Consider the following 16,799-nt stretch of genomic DNA (forward strand, 5'->3'; position numbering starts at 1 on the left):
AGGGATTTGAGCTTGGAGGATCGTCTCCTTAAGGAACGACCACTTCTCCTGGACACTCAACTCCCTCCAGCTCTGGGACCTCAGTGCTTCCCCCACTAGTTTTCTCACCTCGTTAAAGTCCGCCCTCCTGAAGTCGAGGGCTGCTGCCTTGCTGGAGGCTTTTGCCACCTTGCGCTGGATGGTGAATTCCAGCAGACGATGATCGCTATCAGCCAGGTGGTCTAGCACCCGCAGACCCCGTACCAGGTCGTCGCCTGTGGCCAAGACCAAATCCAACAAGGCGTCTCCCCTGGTGGGGCTATGTCCCTCCTGGGTTAGGATGGAGGTCCTGTATGTCAGTTAAGAACTTGTGTGAGCGGTCAGACCTGGCTGTCTGCTCCTCCCAGCAGATGTCTGGCAAGTTTAGATCACCCATGACGATCACATCCTTGGACCTAACTATCTCTGTGAGCTGACAAGAATTCCTGGTCTCGATCTGCTCCTTGGTTGGGTGGTCTGTAGTAGACCCCCACCATTAAGTCCCTTTCTCCTCGACCCCCTTGTATTCTAACCCAGAGCACTTCCATTTGCTCCTCCTCTGACCCAGTGTTACTCACTGTGGATGTGTGTTGCTCCTTGACAGAGCGCCACACCCCCACCCTCCCTGCCTGTCCTATCTTTCCTGTAGAGCCTGTAGCCCTTGATATTCACTGCCCGGTCATGCATTGGGTCCCACCATGTTTCGGTGAGCCCCACTATGTCTGGGTTGGTGCTGGCTAGCAGGAGGACTAGTTCCTCCTGCTTGTTCCCCATGCTGCGAGCATTAGCATAGAGACATTTGAGGCCTCCTGAAGATGAATGAACCACCCTAATCCCAGTGGTACCCAGGCCCATGTCACTTACCTGATTGCCTGTTTCTCTTGTCATCGGTTTAGGCTGGGCTGTTCCTGCCGGCGATGCTTGGCTTGCTTGTCTGAGGCTTCCTCCGCTCACACCATCCCCTTCCCCCAACGAGCCTAGTTTAAAGCCCGCCGGAGGAGAACTTAACTAAGAACTTAACTTACTTCACCCTCTCCAGTGAATAGTGCAGTCACGCTCCTTCTGCTGGCCCCAGGACTCTTTACTATACAGCAGACCAACTAAATCAGAGATGCAGAGGCTTTTGTAAGGGACTGCCATTCTTGCCAGCACAGCAATGGATGAAGTGAGCTGCTGCTTATGAATGTTTATTCATCTTTGATTTCATTGGTCTGGAAGGTGCAAACCTACCATGCCTTGTGCCTGACTTTAGACTAACACAGCTCACTCCCTCTCTCTGCAAAAGTCAGGGACGTCCCTGCAGAAAAGGACAGGATCTTCTCCCAAGTGCATGGCCTCTTCTCTAATGTCCAGACATCCTGGCGTCCTTCCCATAGCAGGGTGGGGAAGAACTCGGGCGAGGTCAGCCAGCAGGGATAGCTCAGACCTTCCTGTCACCCTGAGCTACCATTGCAGCAGTCACTGTCCCCCCACCCCAGCTTGAGCAGAGACCAAAGCAATGGCAGGAACTTCCCTGCACCAGTAAACAGTGCACAGGGGACAGACTAGTAGCATAAATACAATGAAGTTAAATACCACAACATGGAGCAGACAAGGTTCCTACCTAAACCCCTACAACATGGAGCAGGCACCAGAGGCTACGAGAAGGGAAGCCAAAGAGCAAAGCCCGTCAGACACAGCCCAGCACCAGATCGCCTCTCCCCTGGCCCCCCTGGGGCTGGGGACAGTGAAGTTGGGGGCAGTGTGGCAGCAGGGAGCCACACCAGGTTGTGGGACCAGCAGGGCACCATGCAGAGCATTTCAAGGGCTGCTGAGTCATTTCAAGTGGCCAATGCACAGCTGGAATTAGCTAGGAAATCCTCCCCTGTCTGCATTCATGGGCAGAAAAGAGCTGTACATGGAGCCTAGCCAAGCAGCAGCCAGTGCGGGAAGAGAAGCACCAGAAATGCCCCCAGCACGGGAGGGGCATCATGGGGAAATGCAACAGGAAAGGTCAGTCAGAAAAGTAGGTAGTGTGAATAATTCCATTTTTGAAAGCTTATTATATGTTTCAAAGTAGGAGATCATGGGTTCAGTCCCCACTGATGAAGCCCCACTGCTTCCTAAGGATAGCCTAAGTAAAGACTATAGTAGCCTCATCAATATATAGAATGGCCAAGCTCCTACTAGAGGGCAATATGTGATTGCAGAACTGCTGGCCATCATCTTTAAAAACTCATGGCAATCAGGAGAGGTCCCAGATGATTGGAAAAGGGCAAATATAGTGCCCATCTTTACGAAAGGGAAGAAGGAGGATCCGGGGAACTACAAGGAATTGTAACACCATTGTCTGTGTTCAGTGTCCAGTAACCAGGCCTGCGAGCAAGGATTCCCACTTACTGGGCACCAAGAACCAGGAACTGAAAGCTACCACTGATGTGCACTGCTTCCTAGGGCCACCCCCTCTCCATGGGGGCCACCCTCTCCTTGCTAATAATGTGCTCTTCACCATGGGGCTGCAGACTCGCTTGGGATTTCTGGAGGCTGCTAGTAACATGCACTCAAAGGATGACTCTGGTTAAGACAAGGAGGCGTCTCCATAATTATCCCATGCGCTGTTGCCCTTTGCTGCTGATACCCCACCCCTGCTTAACTATCTCTTCTCTGTTTGCATGTCTGTCTTCAGCCTCAGCTTCCACTGCTCAGCAGCTTCCAGCCCTGGGGGCTCCCAGGTTCAGCAACCTGAACCAGTGCCTCGGTGGTGCAGTGCAGATGGCATCTCACACATAGCTCTTTTGCTGGCAACGCTGCTTGGATGTGTTACAACGCTGCCGTCACCAGCATACCAGTCCCCAGGGGAGAATCCTCCTGCACCAGCCAAGCATCACCTAATGGAGGCAGGCTCCATCCCGCCCTCTGCAAATGCCAAGTATTGGTGCCCAACCCTTCCCCATGCACCAGACAATGCTTGTGACACTTGGGAGTCCTCCTCTATGCATCTGAGCTAGAAACACTCCCTTCTCCACACTCCCCACTACACACAGCCACAGCTGTAAGTAGGGGAGGCTGAGCCATCGGAGAACACCCTGCAGAACACAACCCCAATCTGGGTCATTTCCTGCAGCAGTAAGAAACCAGCCAACAACAGGACTCTCTCCATACACAAGAGACTTCTAGAAGAGCTGAGATCCAACAACACCAATGTCTATTTCTATTCTGGTGCAGGAGGAGGGAGCAGTTCCTCCAGGAGCACAGATCGGAGAGGGCACGGGGGAGGCAGAAGGCTTGAGTTTTGGGAGGGGGGTGAATAGTCCAGCACCAGGACTGCAAAGCCTGGGACAAGTGGGGAACTGCTTCTTCAGCACCAAGGACAGCAGTGCAGGGCCTGCCCACCTTTGCAGCACCTACAGCGCAGGCTCAGAGCTGTTCCTTGAAGGGGTCTCCAGAAGTAGGGGACACTCCCAGGGGTGATGTGGGTAGCCCTTCAGAGCAACAATCATACATGTGTCGGTTTCCTGGGAGCCAGGAGGAGGGGTCACCAATTGCCTGGTGGGTCGAACAAAACACCTGGGTTCTCATCTCCCGTCTCTTCCACAAGGCAGAAGCAGACAGAGGGGGATGCTGCCCACCGACAAGCTCCCTAGAAGGCACCACTGCTATGGGATGGGGAGGACACCACTTTATGGTGGCTTAGAGGCTGTGCAAGCCACACAGCTCTTGGAGGTGAGAATCCCCCAACTCTAGCAGCCCCTCTCCTTACCTTTCATCCAGCTCTTTCTTCCCCAGTCAGGAACCTACAGGCCTACAGCCTGTGGTGACCAAGTGTGCGCCATCCCACTAGGAAAGCAGTGTCTTGAAGTCTCCAAGGTCCACTGGCTCTGTTTAAAAGCATGAGCAGCACTGAATGGGTGGCCAGACCCTTGCACCTCCTTTGCCCCAGGGCAGTCCAGAAACCAGAGATCAAGTCTGAACTGCCCCTAAGCAGAGCCCTGACTGGCCTGTCCTCAGCGAGCAAGGGCTTCCAGATGTTCCCTAGGGGCAGCTCCTGGGCAATTCCCCCTGCCAGCTCTCAGCATGTTGGCAGCTCTTGCCCTGAGCTGCAGCCAGAGCTGTGCCAAGCTCATCCTGTCTGCCTGGGTCACCCCCAACACAGATCATCCACCTGGCATTGCCATAGTTTTTCCAAGCTCAGTGGGAGACCAGGTTGGCTGGTCCCTTCCCTGCCCTGTCCCCCGCACCTGCCATGCTCTTCTCCTGGCAACACCAGGGCTCAGTTCAGGGAGGCAGGGGCTCTGGTCCTCCTTAGTCTTTCAGACTGGCCCCTTGCTGAGCCAGCACCTCCCCATGGTTCCTGCTGCTCTGGAAGCTTTTGCCCTGGAGATAAAAACAGAAACAGGGTGGGCAGGCTGGGGCAGTCTCCCCCTTTACCCCCCACTATGGACCCCACATACATCCCAGAGCTGCCCCCCAAGCCCATCACACTCTGACTCCAACCCTGAGGGCTCCCCCTTCCCCACCCCAGGTACCCACCTGAGTCCCCCGGATGATCTTGTGCTCTAAGCTGGGGGTCCGGGAGCAGCAGAAGTGACAGAGGCAGGGAAGCATCAGAGGCTGAAGTTGGTTCCTGGGCTCCCAGGGCGTTGCCCCAAGAGCCCAGCCTGAGCTCAACTGCTCTGCCCTGACGCCTGTGGCTGTTCTACACTGCAGCAGCACCTGGGTTCATCTGATCGGCTTCACATTGCAGCCTGGCAGGCTTCAGAACAGGGGCCAGGAACAAAGAACCAGCCTCAGCCTCAGAAGAGGAGAAGGGACAGTGGGAACAGGCAGGGTGGGATGCAGGGACTCTGGGAGCAGCGGGAGGCCGGGAGAGGGAGGGAGATGGAGCCAGGAAGGAAGGGAGAAACAAGAGCGGAGCAGAGGAGTCCCCTAGCCCCCAAGCACAACACGGGGGTGGCAGCAAAGCATGCTTATTACACAGGTGAGACCAGGGCCAGGAATTCCTGTGGGCAGAACAGCAGTGGCGGCAGCAGCAGGGCCTGGGGGCAGTGTGAGCCCAGGGCAAGAGAGGCGAGGGCCCAATGGGGCAGGGCAGACATGACAGAGCTCGAGCCAGAGTGGTGCAGGGAAGAGAAGGGGGTGGCAGGTTCTTGCTGTGCTCCCTGGTGCTGTGGAGAGGACACAACCATAGTGCCAAACAGCTGGGCTCAGAGCCCTCCCCAGCAAGCTCCCCTGGGGGTGCTGGCATTGGAGTGGCAGAGGCTGCTGGGCCTCGCCCCCGGGCTTTCACCTCCCTGCTGGTGACAAAAATGGTAGGCACCTGGAGAATCCTGCTGTTGGTCTCCCTGGCAGCTCTTACCGAAGCTCTTGCTCTTCCTCTGCCCAAACACAGGGGCTAGGTATTGCCTAGCTCCATGCCAGGTCAGGCAGGGCACCAGGAAACTGTGCTCACCCCTACAGACCCAGCAGGGCAGGGGCACCAAGGATAAGGCTCTGCCAAGGGTAGGGCCCTCTCCTCTGCACAGAGAGCTCTGAGCATGGTACCAGTAGGAAGGCTGCTGGATGAAACCAGCCAAGCTGCCATTAGTAGTGTGCTCCCTGGTGGGGGGACCAGTGCACAGCTCGATGCTGTAGCCCAGCCCTCAAACTTCTTCCCTTGAAAGTAGAAGCCAGGCTGGGGGCCAGATCTGATTCTTTGGCTTTTAATTAATTCCTTTTACAGTGACACTATTTTAACTAGGCTTGAAACATCAGTCCTTGTGACACAGCAACATGAACCTCCCACCTGTTGCATCTCAGCTGAAACCATATGCCAAGTGCTCTGTGACCTCACCTGTGTTTTCCAGCCATGATGGGGAAAAGACACCAGGGAGATGCCCAGAGACTTTGGAAGTGGTAAGCCCACCCTCCAGCCCCCAACCTCAACATCCAGGGGAAGACCCCACAGGCTATCAGCAAACCCACAACCCAGGTACAGTCAGCAGATCTATCCCCCTCTCAAATTAGACATGAGTATTTCAGCCAAATGCCAGGATTTCCCCCTGCTCCAGTTGGTGCCCTCCCTCGTAACCCCATCATGGCTGGGCTGGGCTGGCCACCAGCCACCACATCACAGGGGGATTTCCCCAAGCAGACAGGACAAATATTCAAACTTTGCAATGTGGCAGTCTGGCTTCCATTGGGTGAGGGAGGCACAACGGGATCTGGGATGGGATATGACTTCTCAAGGCCCGAGACAGCCCTCCTGGCATGGCCCTAGCAATATATAAACTGCTGGATGAACTTCTTCAGGCTCTCCTGGTTCTCTCTGAGGGAGAAAGATTCTGAGAGGTAGAGCTTGGGCCCTGCTGGGGTCGGCAGCTCCTGCAGCACCTGGCAGGGGGAGAGGGAGAGAGAAAGAGAGCCTGGTTTTCCAGCCTCCAGACCAGCCGCAGCAGATCAAGGCCAGTGCTATGCTGACATGGACCTCACCCTGCTCTTGGGCAGAGAGTGGGCCCCTGAAGTTCTGGGGATGGGAACCAGGACAGGTTGAGGGGAGCAATATAACCCAAGTGCATCAGAGAGGGGAGGTGCAGCCAGCAGCTGCCCCTGCATCCCAGACCAGCTGTGACTCGGACCCAGTGGCTAGGAGGGAGAGAAAGTCTGCAGGCAGATCCCCAGGGCCTGGCTAGGTAGGGGGAAGCAAAAAGCAGGGTTGGTCGGGTTCCCCGGGGAGGGCAGGAAACAGAGCATGCTCACCCCTAGCTCCTTGAAGGTCCGGACGGAGCTCACAGCCATGCTCCTGTTCACACACTCTGGAGAAGAGAAAGTAGCCAAGTATAAGTGCTGGGGGCCTGGAATATGCTTGCTAGGATGGTAACACTCCTCACTGCCCTACACTGCCCTGCACAGCTGCAGCAGGCTCTTCTGGTTCCCTCTGGCTGGGGGTTGCTCTTGGCTGGCTCCTGGGCTTAGATCACCCCACAGGGCCCAGCAGGCTCCAGTAGGGTCAGATCCCTGCAATTATGTTGTACCTGGGATAGTGTGAGGGGACAGTTCACATGGCTAGTGATATATGGTATGAGCAGGCTGGGGAGAAAAAGGAAGGTGCTCTAATGTGATGTAATTACAGCATGTAATTAATTCTCAATTAATCAAAAGGCTCAATTAATCATGTCTGCTGGAGCGTGGTAATTACCACACTCCAACAGACTCCAGCATCACGTGTATCATTGTCCTCGTGCTGAAAAATAGCAGTGGGGCGCTTTAAACTAAAGCTCGTTCAATGAGATTTAGTTCAAAATGCCCCACTGCCATTTTCCAGCATGGGGATGCTCATACATGCGACGCTTCAGGTGCTTTAATTAGCATGGCTCTCAGAGCGGCGCTAATTAAAGTGCCCCTGCCTTGCCTCCCAGAGCACGTCTATAAACGCCCTCTGAGCTCTTTGCAACTGAAAAATTGCTCTGTTTTTTGATTACAGAAAAACGCACAACATTAATGGCTTTTCCAAGAAAGACTTTGACTCTAAAACCACTGGGAACCACTCCCTGATGTAAGAGCAAGAGAGATGCTTGTTCTGAGATACACTACAAAGCTGTAGCCTATTGAAAGCCTCTATCAGAGTCAGAAGGAAAAAAGGTGATGGCTGTCACAGTGGATGTCTGCCAAAGACCACAGAGCCAGAAGGAAGAGTTGGATGAGGCCTTCTTCAAACAACTAACCAATGCTGCCAAGTTAGAAGACTTGATTTTTCTGCAGGACTTCAGTTACTGGGACACATGTTGAGAGGGAAACACAACAGTGCACAGGCATTCCAACAAGTTATTGGGGGGTTTGGGGAATGGATTTTTGGTACAGGCATGGGAGAGGCCTACCAAGAGGGAAGCTCTTTTCTACTTGCTGCTCACAAGCAGGAGGAATTGACTGAGAGCATGAAGGTGGAAGGTAACCTGGGAGACAGGAACCATGAAATGATAGAGTTCAAAATACTAAAGACTGGATGAAAGGATCAGCAAAACAAAGACGCTGGACTTGTGGAAAGCATGCCTTCACAAGCACTGGGAACTGGGGGGGCAGGATCCCCTGAGAAGTGAATCTGAAGGGAAGAGGAGCCCAGGAGAGGTGGCTGTATTTAAGGAGGCCTAATTAAGGGTGCTAAAATGAGTTATCCCCATGCAATGAAAGACCTGAGAGCACAGCAAGAGACTGGTCTGGCTAAACAGTAAAACCTTAGGATTCCTTTATTTGAACTTCAACAAGTGGAAACTTGGCCATATAACTAGAAGAGGGTGAGCCTCACACAGGAAGAGATGCTGAAAGGCCAGGGCACAATCTGAGATGCAACCAGTAAGGGGTGTATAAAGCAATAAGAAAGGATTGTCCAAGTGTAGACTACTGTAGACCCTAAGCTGCTTAATGGGAGCATGGCAGAGCTCTTGCTTGATCAAAGCCTGGGGAAGAGCAATGGCAGCAGACATGTGCAGGTAAGAACACTTTAGAATGGATTCACAAGATAAACCCAGGTATTTCAAATAGGCGTCCACAGTGGTAGGTACATTCTGGCCTGTTCTGCGCTTTGGGAGTTCTTTGCACAAGAAAAACTGCAAGAATGAGTGAAAACTAAGAGCTGCCATTCTTCAAGAGGGGTCTTGAATCTAATGAGGGGTGCAATCAGTCTAACCAAGTGGAGAACCACTGGTTTAGAAGGTGCGAGAGGGACAGGACAAAAGAAGTTTGGAAAGAGTCATTCTCAGTGGATTTAGTGGCTTCATACCAATTAGATCTGATGCAGACAAGGATAAAAATATACATATGCATACTACTTAAAAGACAGCCTACTGGGAACATTTATTAGCTTTATTTGCTAAGTTTTGATATTGACCCAGGTCACAGAGTATAAATCTCATTCCACCTCAGGTTTTTCACTCTTCAGCCTCAAACTACAGTTTGTGCCTAACTGCCCTCCTGCAGATGTACCAAGTTAGTGCTAGTTAGAAGGTCCTTTTCCCTACCAGGCTGGCCACCTAATAGAGACTTAAGACTTTAGGACCCAGAGAATTTAGGATTCATTTGGTTCCAATGGTAATAGGATGGCCGCTTCTTTAGATGAATGCACCTGCACTGTTGGATCATTTATACCTGATCTGCATTTTATTCTTAACTCTCTTATTAAAATTTACATCTACATGTTGGAGTGTTTACTTTTGGTGGGCCTGGCTCCTCGGCCCTTCCTTACTTCACAAAATGCCTCTGCGAGTCAACACAGGTATATCAGAGACAAGCTGAAGGCTAAGGAAAGTGACCTCTTCCCAGCAGCAGGCACTCTTGTTATGGATTTTAAGGACAAGGCTGAATTATTTAATGTTTTGGTTTTTTTACTTTGGTCTTTATGAATAAAGTCAACAAGCAGGTGACAGGTGCAGCTGACAGCAGAGATAGGGAAGGACAGAAGCAGCTTGGCTTGGTAGAGGAACAGGACAGGGATTACTTGGAGAAGGTGAATCCAGGTCAGCGGGGCCAGAGGAGATGGGACCTAGAGTGCTCAAGAAAATGGGTGAGGTAATTTCAGAGCCACTGGCTGTCTTTGAGACTGCGAAGATGTTGGGTGATAGCTGGAAAAGGGCCAACAGAATACCCATCTTTAATAATTACAGACCAGGCAGGCTGATCTCAACACCAGGCAAAATGTCATTAAGGAACATAACTCTAAGCACCTGGAGAAAAACAAGGTGATCAGGAAAAGCCAACATGGATTCACCCAGGGCAGGGCAGTTTCCTTTTATGACATGGTAACAGACTCTGTGGATGGGGGAAGAACAGTGGATGTGAATTATCCTATTTTTAAAGGCTTCTGCCACTGTCTGTCATGCCTTTCTTGTTAATAAGCTAACAAGGGCTATTAACATTGGGTCAGGATTAGTGCTGAAGAATGGGAGACCACCTGGAACAATGGTCCTCATATATCCATCTGCACTATAATAAAAGATTCATTTCAAATCCTACTTTGAAAATGTCTCACCCCACTCAAAATTAAACATATTTATGGTACAAACAAAGGCTAATGTTGGAGGGAGCGTGCTCAGCTTGGAGGATTCTACCATATACGGTGGAGGGGTCCCCGACTCAAACTGTTCTGGAAGAGGTTTGGAGACACGGTGAGGGAAACAACAGGGTGCCAGCTATTCAAATCACCCGTGGTATTCTAGCTGAACCTTCTTGTGATCTCTGCAACATAAAGGAGTCATAAGGGGATAATCACTATCTACAGGTGGCTGCAAGAATTATAACTGCAAAAGCCTGGAAGAGAAGGGACACCCCAAGAATCACTGGCCAGTTTCAAAAAGTACAGAATGTTTTAGAAATGACAAAGCTGTCCTCTCTGGTTCTACAGCGGAGAAGGAAAACAAAGGGTTTTTTTACATTTGCTAAAAAAAGAATCTTTCTGCCCCCAACCTAGAAAGTTTAAGAAACCCTTTTGAATAGGCAAGTGTGAGTTCTACAAGATAACAATTAAGAATGAATTTGGCATAAATTCAATATGTAAAAACAGAGATGATAGTGAGATTTGTACTATGCAGAGTTCTGAGGAAGAACAGGGGGTGAACTATTATACAGAGATGAAGAAACACAAAAGCTTATCATCAAACTGAATACTGAAACATAAAGGACCTGTCAGAGCCTGAAAGGAAGAGAAGAAAAGAACGCAAAACTCCTGTGGACATGGACTTGGGCTAAGGGAGCATGGTTGCTAGAATATAAATATCTGTCTTTATGTATATTTTAGGGGATTGGCTATATCTTTGAATGTTAAAATTTGTTAAGTTACACTTGATAATAAATACAGTTTAAAAAGAAGTTAAAGATTCACAGACTTACAGCAAGTACTGCAAGGTGAACATGAAATTGGTTGGATCAGTATGCTCAAAAAGTAATTATCAATAGCTTGATATACAGTAGGGAGGACGTATTAAATGAGCTCCCCAGGGGTCTGTCCTGGTTCTGGTATCACCATCTCTATTAAGAACACCCAGTCCGTTTCCAGAAAAGGAGTTGGAGGTTACAGCAGATGGACCCCAAGCTGAACAGGAGCCACCAGTGTGCTCTTGTTGCAAAAGAAGCCAACAGCTTAGCAGGCTGTATTAACAGGACCATCACTTGCAAATCAAGGCACAGGATTCTCCATGCCTGCTTGGTACTGCTGAGGCCTTACCTGGAGTTTGGTGTCCTGTTTCAGGGCCCTCACTTCAAGAAAGATGAAGACAGATTGGGAAGCATCCAGCCAAGAGCAACAGAAATGGAGAGATTTGAGGAATATGATTTGTGAGGAGAGAGCGGTCACTTACAATGTCCATGCCTTATCTGGCAGCCGGGAAGGTGGAAGCAAACCCTTACCCCATCAGACAGGGGCTGCTCTAAGAGTGGCAGTGGGGAACTCCCTGGGGGCCACCCATTCTAGCACCCTGCCCGCCTCCCTCCCCCCCACCACAAAAATGTTACTCTACAGCTTATGGGGACAGGCTGAAAGCACAGGGATAATTTACTCTGGAGGAGACTGAGGGGGTATTTGACAGCCATCTGCAGTACCTGACGAGTGGTTGGTTATTGAAACAATGCAGACAGACTCTCTGTGACAGCAGGGGACAGGGCTAGGAGCCAGGGTCTTAAAATGCAGCAGGGGAAATTGAGGTTGGAGGAGAGGAAGAACTGTCTTACTCTGAGGGTGGTTTTGCATCCAACCAGGCTGCCCCGAGAGGCACGGATTCTCCCTCTGCAGAAAAAGTTGGGGTGGATCCTGCTTCAAGCAGGGGCCTGGCCCAGCAGTGACCTCCTGAAGGCCCTGCCATCCTGAACCAATCTGTGATTCTATAGCTGGGGCCCATCCAACCAAGCCTGCTGCCTCCAGATTCAGCAGCAGCTTTCTCACCCCAGCAGGTTCCCTGCCAGAAGCAGGGCAGCTCAGAGACCCCCCCAGCCTGATTCCTAGCATTCACCACCAGCTACCGGGGTCTCTGTCAGCCCGGTGGCTGAGCAAGGAGGCAGTCACCAATGTGCCATTCCATCAGCTGTCAGCAGGGGGCAGACACCCCTAAGACTTCTGGCACAGGCCATGCTCCAAGCACAATTAGCCTCCACAGATGGAGAACCCCTCTCCCACTGGGAAGGAAGGAGGAGGGTGGTGGGAGAAATGGGGCTGAGCACAGGAGGACGACAGGCACAGACCTGCTAAGGGCAGCATGGCCCAGGAAGCTGGCTCAGAGCTGCTTCCCCCTGGAGAATGCCTCAGACTCACCAAAGGAGCCGTCTTCCCTTGCCTTCCTCAGCAGGATCCCTTGCAGCTTCTCCGTGTACGCTGGCTCTGCAGAGGGCATGCAGGGAGCCGATCAGAGAGGAGCAACCCATGACACCCAGTGTCCATGCAGTGAGCTCAGCTGGGCCTCTGAAGCACAGTCCAAAGGAGCCAGATACCCCAGGGAGCCCTGACAGCCCTTCACTGGCCTGGAGGATGGCTTGTTAAGCTCTAGAGCAGTCCAGTATTGGTGTTGCCATGGTCTGGGTGAGGAACCCCCACCCCAAAGCCACCAGGTCACGGACCAATAGACGCCCCCCTCCTCCCCCCAAGCCTGGGAAGGCTCCTGAGTGACAGCTGGCTGAAGGGCTGAATGTCAGCACAGGATAAAGTCATGAGTTCACAGCCCAGCTCCACTGCAGCCTAGCTGGGGTTCCTATCTCTGTGCCTGGAGTTCCCCAGGAGCCATGGCAATGGTGGCTGGAGCTGTGCTGTATGCAAGGGACAGAGGCCATACCTGGCTGGGGGCAGCAAGACTCAGCAAGGAAGGCAGCAGCTCTCTCGTAGGTCCTTAGCACAGGGCTCAGGAGGCTACAGAGGAAGAGGAAGAAGTCGAAGCAGTTGTCCAGCTGGCTTATCTGTAGGGAAAAGAATGACACATCAGTGCACCAGTGAGACTCACAGATTCACAGAAGTTTAGGGCTGGAAGGGACCTTATGAGATCATCGGGTCCAGCCCCCTCTGCCCTGGGCAGAAAAGACTTCTGGGGTCAAATAACCCCAGCAAGGTGTGCATCCAGTCTCCTTTTGAAGATCTCCAGGGTAGGTGCCTGCACCGGGGCTCAGTTTCCTCTCAACATCACACAGCATGAGGCAGGGGCAGGGACAGGGGCAGGAGCAGGGCCAGGGCTGGGATGGGAGGGGGTTGTGGGGCCCTGGCAGAGCTGAGAGGAGCCCAAGGCTGGGGTAGCAAGGCTGCTAGAGTGAGGGCCCCTGGGAGCTGGGAGACCCTGCCTAGGCAGCATGAGCTGTGGGGGTTTCAAGCAGCCCCTGTTCTCACCCACCGGCCTTTCGTCATCACCCTGCTTTCCTCCTATTTCCCCACACACCAAACCTCAGAGTCTGTCAGCATCACCACTGAGGCATGTGCTGTAGCCCTGGATCCCTGGAGCAGAACCAGGACCTCCATGAGGGGACAGGCTTCCTCCTGACCAGGACATGATGCGGTGGACCTGCAGATGGCCCTCAGGTGAGCTGCACTGAGGACTCTGTTCTCAGCTCCCCCAGGCCTAGGTGGGATCATTCCAGCTCTGCTGTGGCTCCCAAGCGCACTCACGCAGCAGGCAGGCAGAGACAGGGCTGCCCCTGGGGAACACCAGGGCTGGGGGGGGCACCCCCCATACTTAGCCAGCCCCAAAGGGGAACAGGAGCCCTGGTGGAAGGGGGAGGGAAGCCAAGAGCACCCATCGTTGCCCCCCTACATGTGCTGTGCAAGGCCTGAGGGCACCTGCTGGCAGTATTGAGGGCAAAGCAACAGTACCTTGAAGCAGCGCTTGCCACTGTCCTCATCGTAGTCGCTGTCATCACTGAACTCGCCCGTCTCCTTCCACATCAGCTCCCCGGAGAAACGTCGGCGGGAGGTGTCACAGGCTGGACGCTCGCTGGATGCCTTCAGGGAGCAAGGAAGGCAGGTGATGCCTGGAGCCCTTGACCTGGGATGGGGTCTTGCTGTGGGACAGGCCTGGAGGCTTCTGGGTCATCTCCATACATCACTCCTCTACCGCAAGGGACCCAGAGAACGACCTGGGGCTCCCTTTCCTGCTTGCCAGTCACCAAACCCCACCAGGCAGGGAGAGCTGTACCAAGACCTTCTCCTCCCAGCTCTGGGCCAAGCCCGGTTCCTGACAGTAATGAGGCACCAGCTCCTCCATCTATGTGGTCCCAAGGGTATCCCCTGCCCCACTTGCTAGGACCAAGTCCACGAAGAGCTGAGAGACCAAACTGACTCACTCACAGGAGTGGGCTGGGACAGGCAGCCCAGGCACCTAGAGCAGCTGAGGGCAGGCAGGGGGCTTGGGATAACCAGTGGCCCTGGTCTGTCGCTTTTCCCCAGTGCTGCTAGCTCCCACAGGTCAAGAAGGCTGTATGCACCACCCACGGAAGGGCACGCTGGCTGATGAGGGGCGGGAGGGAGGGCTAGAAGCTAAGCCCCTGCTTACTAACAGACCAGGTCTCCCTCATATTCTCCTCCTGCCCCAGATGGGGCTCGCAGGCACCTACCTCCTCGGCCACCAGCAGCCCGCACTGGATCAGCTTGTCCAGGACGTCCTGGCAGTAACAAAAGGCCGGCTGGCAGGGCTGAAGGAGATGAGGGGCATGTCACCAAACAGAAAGCAACCTGGACCTCCCCAGAGACCATCAGAGACCACAGGGATGGGATGCAACCCATCTGCCCCAGTCCTGCAACCCAGCCCAGCACCTCTGCCTCCCACCTGCAATGCAAACAGCCTGCACTGTCTGGGCACAGCCACTGGAGGGCAGCACCCTCACACCCAGAAAGAGCCTGCAGGGAGTTGGGAGGCCCTGGGGTGCTCAAAGGGTGCTACCTGGAGCAGGAGGAAGTCCCGGGGCAGAAGCTGGACCAGCACCAGAGTCTTCTCTTGCAGCTCCTGTTGACTCAGGATGATGTCGGCCGGCAGGGCGGTGGGCCCCAAGAAAGGCAGCATCTCCACAAGGAGGGCATTGATGGCACAGGCTGCAGAGGCCCAGAGAGACTCAGGGCCCTCATGACTCCCTGGGCACAGGCTGGGGGGGCCTTTCCTTGCCTGCCTCTCTGCTTAATTCTGCCTCCAGCCTCTGGCATAGAGACTGGAAGAGACCCCTTCCCAACCAGACCACAGCCCCTGGTACACTGGAGACCCTCCCTGATCCCCCCAACCAAACCACTCACCCCCCACAGCCTCAGCCATGAAGATGGGCAGCAGGGCAGCACCATGCAGGCTCAGCTGCCTCATGGCTGGCTCCGTGGCCTGGGGTGCCACCAAGACATCACCTAGGGAGAGCTGGTGCAGGGAGACGCAGCCCCGGAGCAGAGTCAAGCTGTGCAGCACCAGAGCCCGGAGCTGCCCCGAGAAGGCCACATCTCTCTGGTGCAACAATATCTCCTCCGTCAGCCATGCAAAGTCTGACATGAGACGGGAGAGGAAGACGCCCTGGGGTGGGGAGCAGAGAAGTGGAAAGCGGGGCTTGGAACAGGCTCCTTGCCAATGGAGACCAAAATCTCCTAGGAAAATATCTCCCCTCCCACAGGACCTGAAACCAGCACCCCAGGAGGCAATCCCCTGCTCAAAGGGGCTGGCAGGGGCCTCAATGCCCATCCCTGCCCATAAGATGGGAACCATAATGCCAGAAGCTGCCAGGAAGCCTTTCTCTTGCTCAGCAAAGGAGAAAGGAAAAGCTACTATGTGGAGGGGTCGTAAAGCCATGACTGGAGGGACCCTGTGGTCTAAGGCGGCCCTGACACCATCAGCCACAGATGGTGCCCAGTTTGCTTCCTACCTCAGGGAACAGGGACCCCTTAGAGAATGCAGCTGCACCCTCTCCCAACCCCATACCTCGCGGTGCTTGTGTAGCAGGAGGGCAGACATAATCCCCACAGCCGTAACAGCAGAGCAGGACACGCCAGCTGCAAGGGAAGCAGGGAACGTTAATCACTGCCTGAGCCCTGCAGTGGTGGATGCTGGCCAGTGGGATACCACTGACACTCAGCACCAAGTGGGATCGGGTCCAGTGTCCCGCTTCATGCCTGTCACATCACTTAATTGGTATAGTGCTGTCACATGCTCCCAGCTGGGACACAACCAAGTCCCCAACTACTGTGGGGATACTGCCTGTGAGATGGAGACAGAGACAGGCTGACAAGAGCAAGTGGCAAGTGGCAAGAGCAAAGCCAGAAGAGACCACACTGGTACTCTAGGTCCATGCAGTGCAGGAGGTCAGACAACCCATAATGCATAGCTGCACTAGTGTGGTGCACAGACCTCCACACAAAGCCTGAGGGGGCTGGTGAGGCAGAGAATCCACCCCATCCCACAGTGCCAGGGAGGGAAGGCACAGACAAAGGGTTTTGGGAAGAGGGCAGGACAACATCCTGCCCACTGGCTATTCTGCAGGGGAGATGGGAGCCTCTTCTCTCTGCCTCTGGGTGCCCTGGAATGCACATCTGTTTCTCCCCTCTACAGCCAAGGTGGCACTGGCTCTTCTATACAAAACCCCAAGCCCATACACGGATTGACTCTTGGTTGCTGACAGGCTTCCTCCTGCCTGGGAGGTACTCCCCACCCCACAGCTCCGTCCAAACCAAGATGGCCACTGACAGCAAAGCCGCCTTCCCCTGGATCTCAACCCCCGAGAAAGGCAGGCGGCTGGGAGTGCAGCAAGGGGGTCCTTCAGCAGCACCCTTCTCAGTGTATTGTTCACAGGCAGTGATGAGAGCTGGTACTCAGGCTGACCAAAACTAGACAGCTTCTGTCTGAACC

At 53.7% G+C, this 16,799-nt stretch overlaps 1 protein-coding gene across 4 annotated transcripts in view; it reads right to left on the reverse strand.

Annotated features, from left to right (window-relative positions):
• Nucleotides 1-5,682: 5,682 nt before the first annotated feature.
• GPAT2 (glycerol-3-phosphate acyltransferase 2, mitochondrial) overlaps nucleotides 5,683-16,799 on the reverse strand; it is a 40,044-nt gene continuing 28,927 nt past the window's right edge. Inside the window, exons 14-24 of one of the 4 annotated variants that reach the window (XM_025212835.1) lie at nucleotides 15,876-15,946; nucleotides 15,314-15,473; nucleotides 14,868-15,016; nucleotides 14,542-14,619; nucleotides 13,802-13,930; nucleotides 12,780-12,900; nucleotides 12,266-12,331; nucleotides 11,689-11,743; nucleotides 11,186-11,217; nucleotides 6,733-6,788; nucleotides 5,683-6,366 (exon numbers count right to left, since the gene is read on the reverse strand). In XM_025212835.1, coding sequence (XP_025068620.1) covers nucleotides 6,250-6,366; nucleotides 6,733-6,788; nucleotides 11,186-11,217; nucleotides 11,689-11,743; nucleotides 12,266-12,331; nucleotides 12,780-12,900; nucleotides 13,802-13,930; nucleotides 14,542-14,619; nucleotides 14,868-15,016; nucleotides 15,314-15,473; nucleotides 15,876-15,946 — 1,034 coding nt within the window. In that variant the 3' untranslated portion in view covers nucleotides 5,683-6,249. Of the gene's footprint in view, nucleotides 6,367-6,732; nucleotides 6,789-11,185; nucleotides 11,218-11,688; nucleotides 11,744-12,265; nucleotides 12,332-12,779; nucleotides 12,901-13,801; nucleotides 13,931-14,541; nucleotides 14,620-14,867; nucleotides 15,017-15,211; nucleotides 15,474-15,875; nucleotides 15,947-16,799 lie in introns of all 4 variants that reach the window. The other 3 variants (XM_025212834.1, XM_014523439.2, XM_006031155.1) reach the window with 3 other exon arrangements.

This window comes from Alligator sinensis, unplaced genomic scaffold (assembly GCF_000455745.1).
Source record: "Alligator sinensis unplaced genomic scaffold, ASM45574v1 scaffold453_1, whole genome shotgun sequence".
Taxonomy (NCBI): Eukaryota; Metazoa; Chordata; order Crocodylia; family Alligatoridae; genus Alligator; species Alligator sinensis.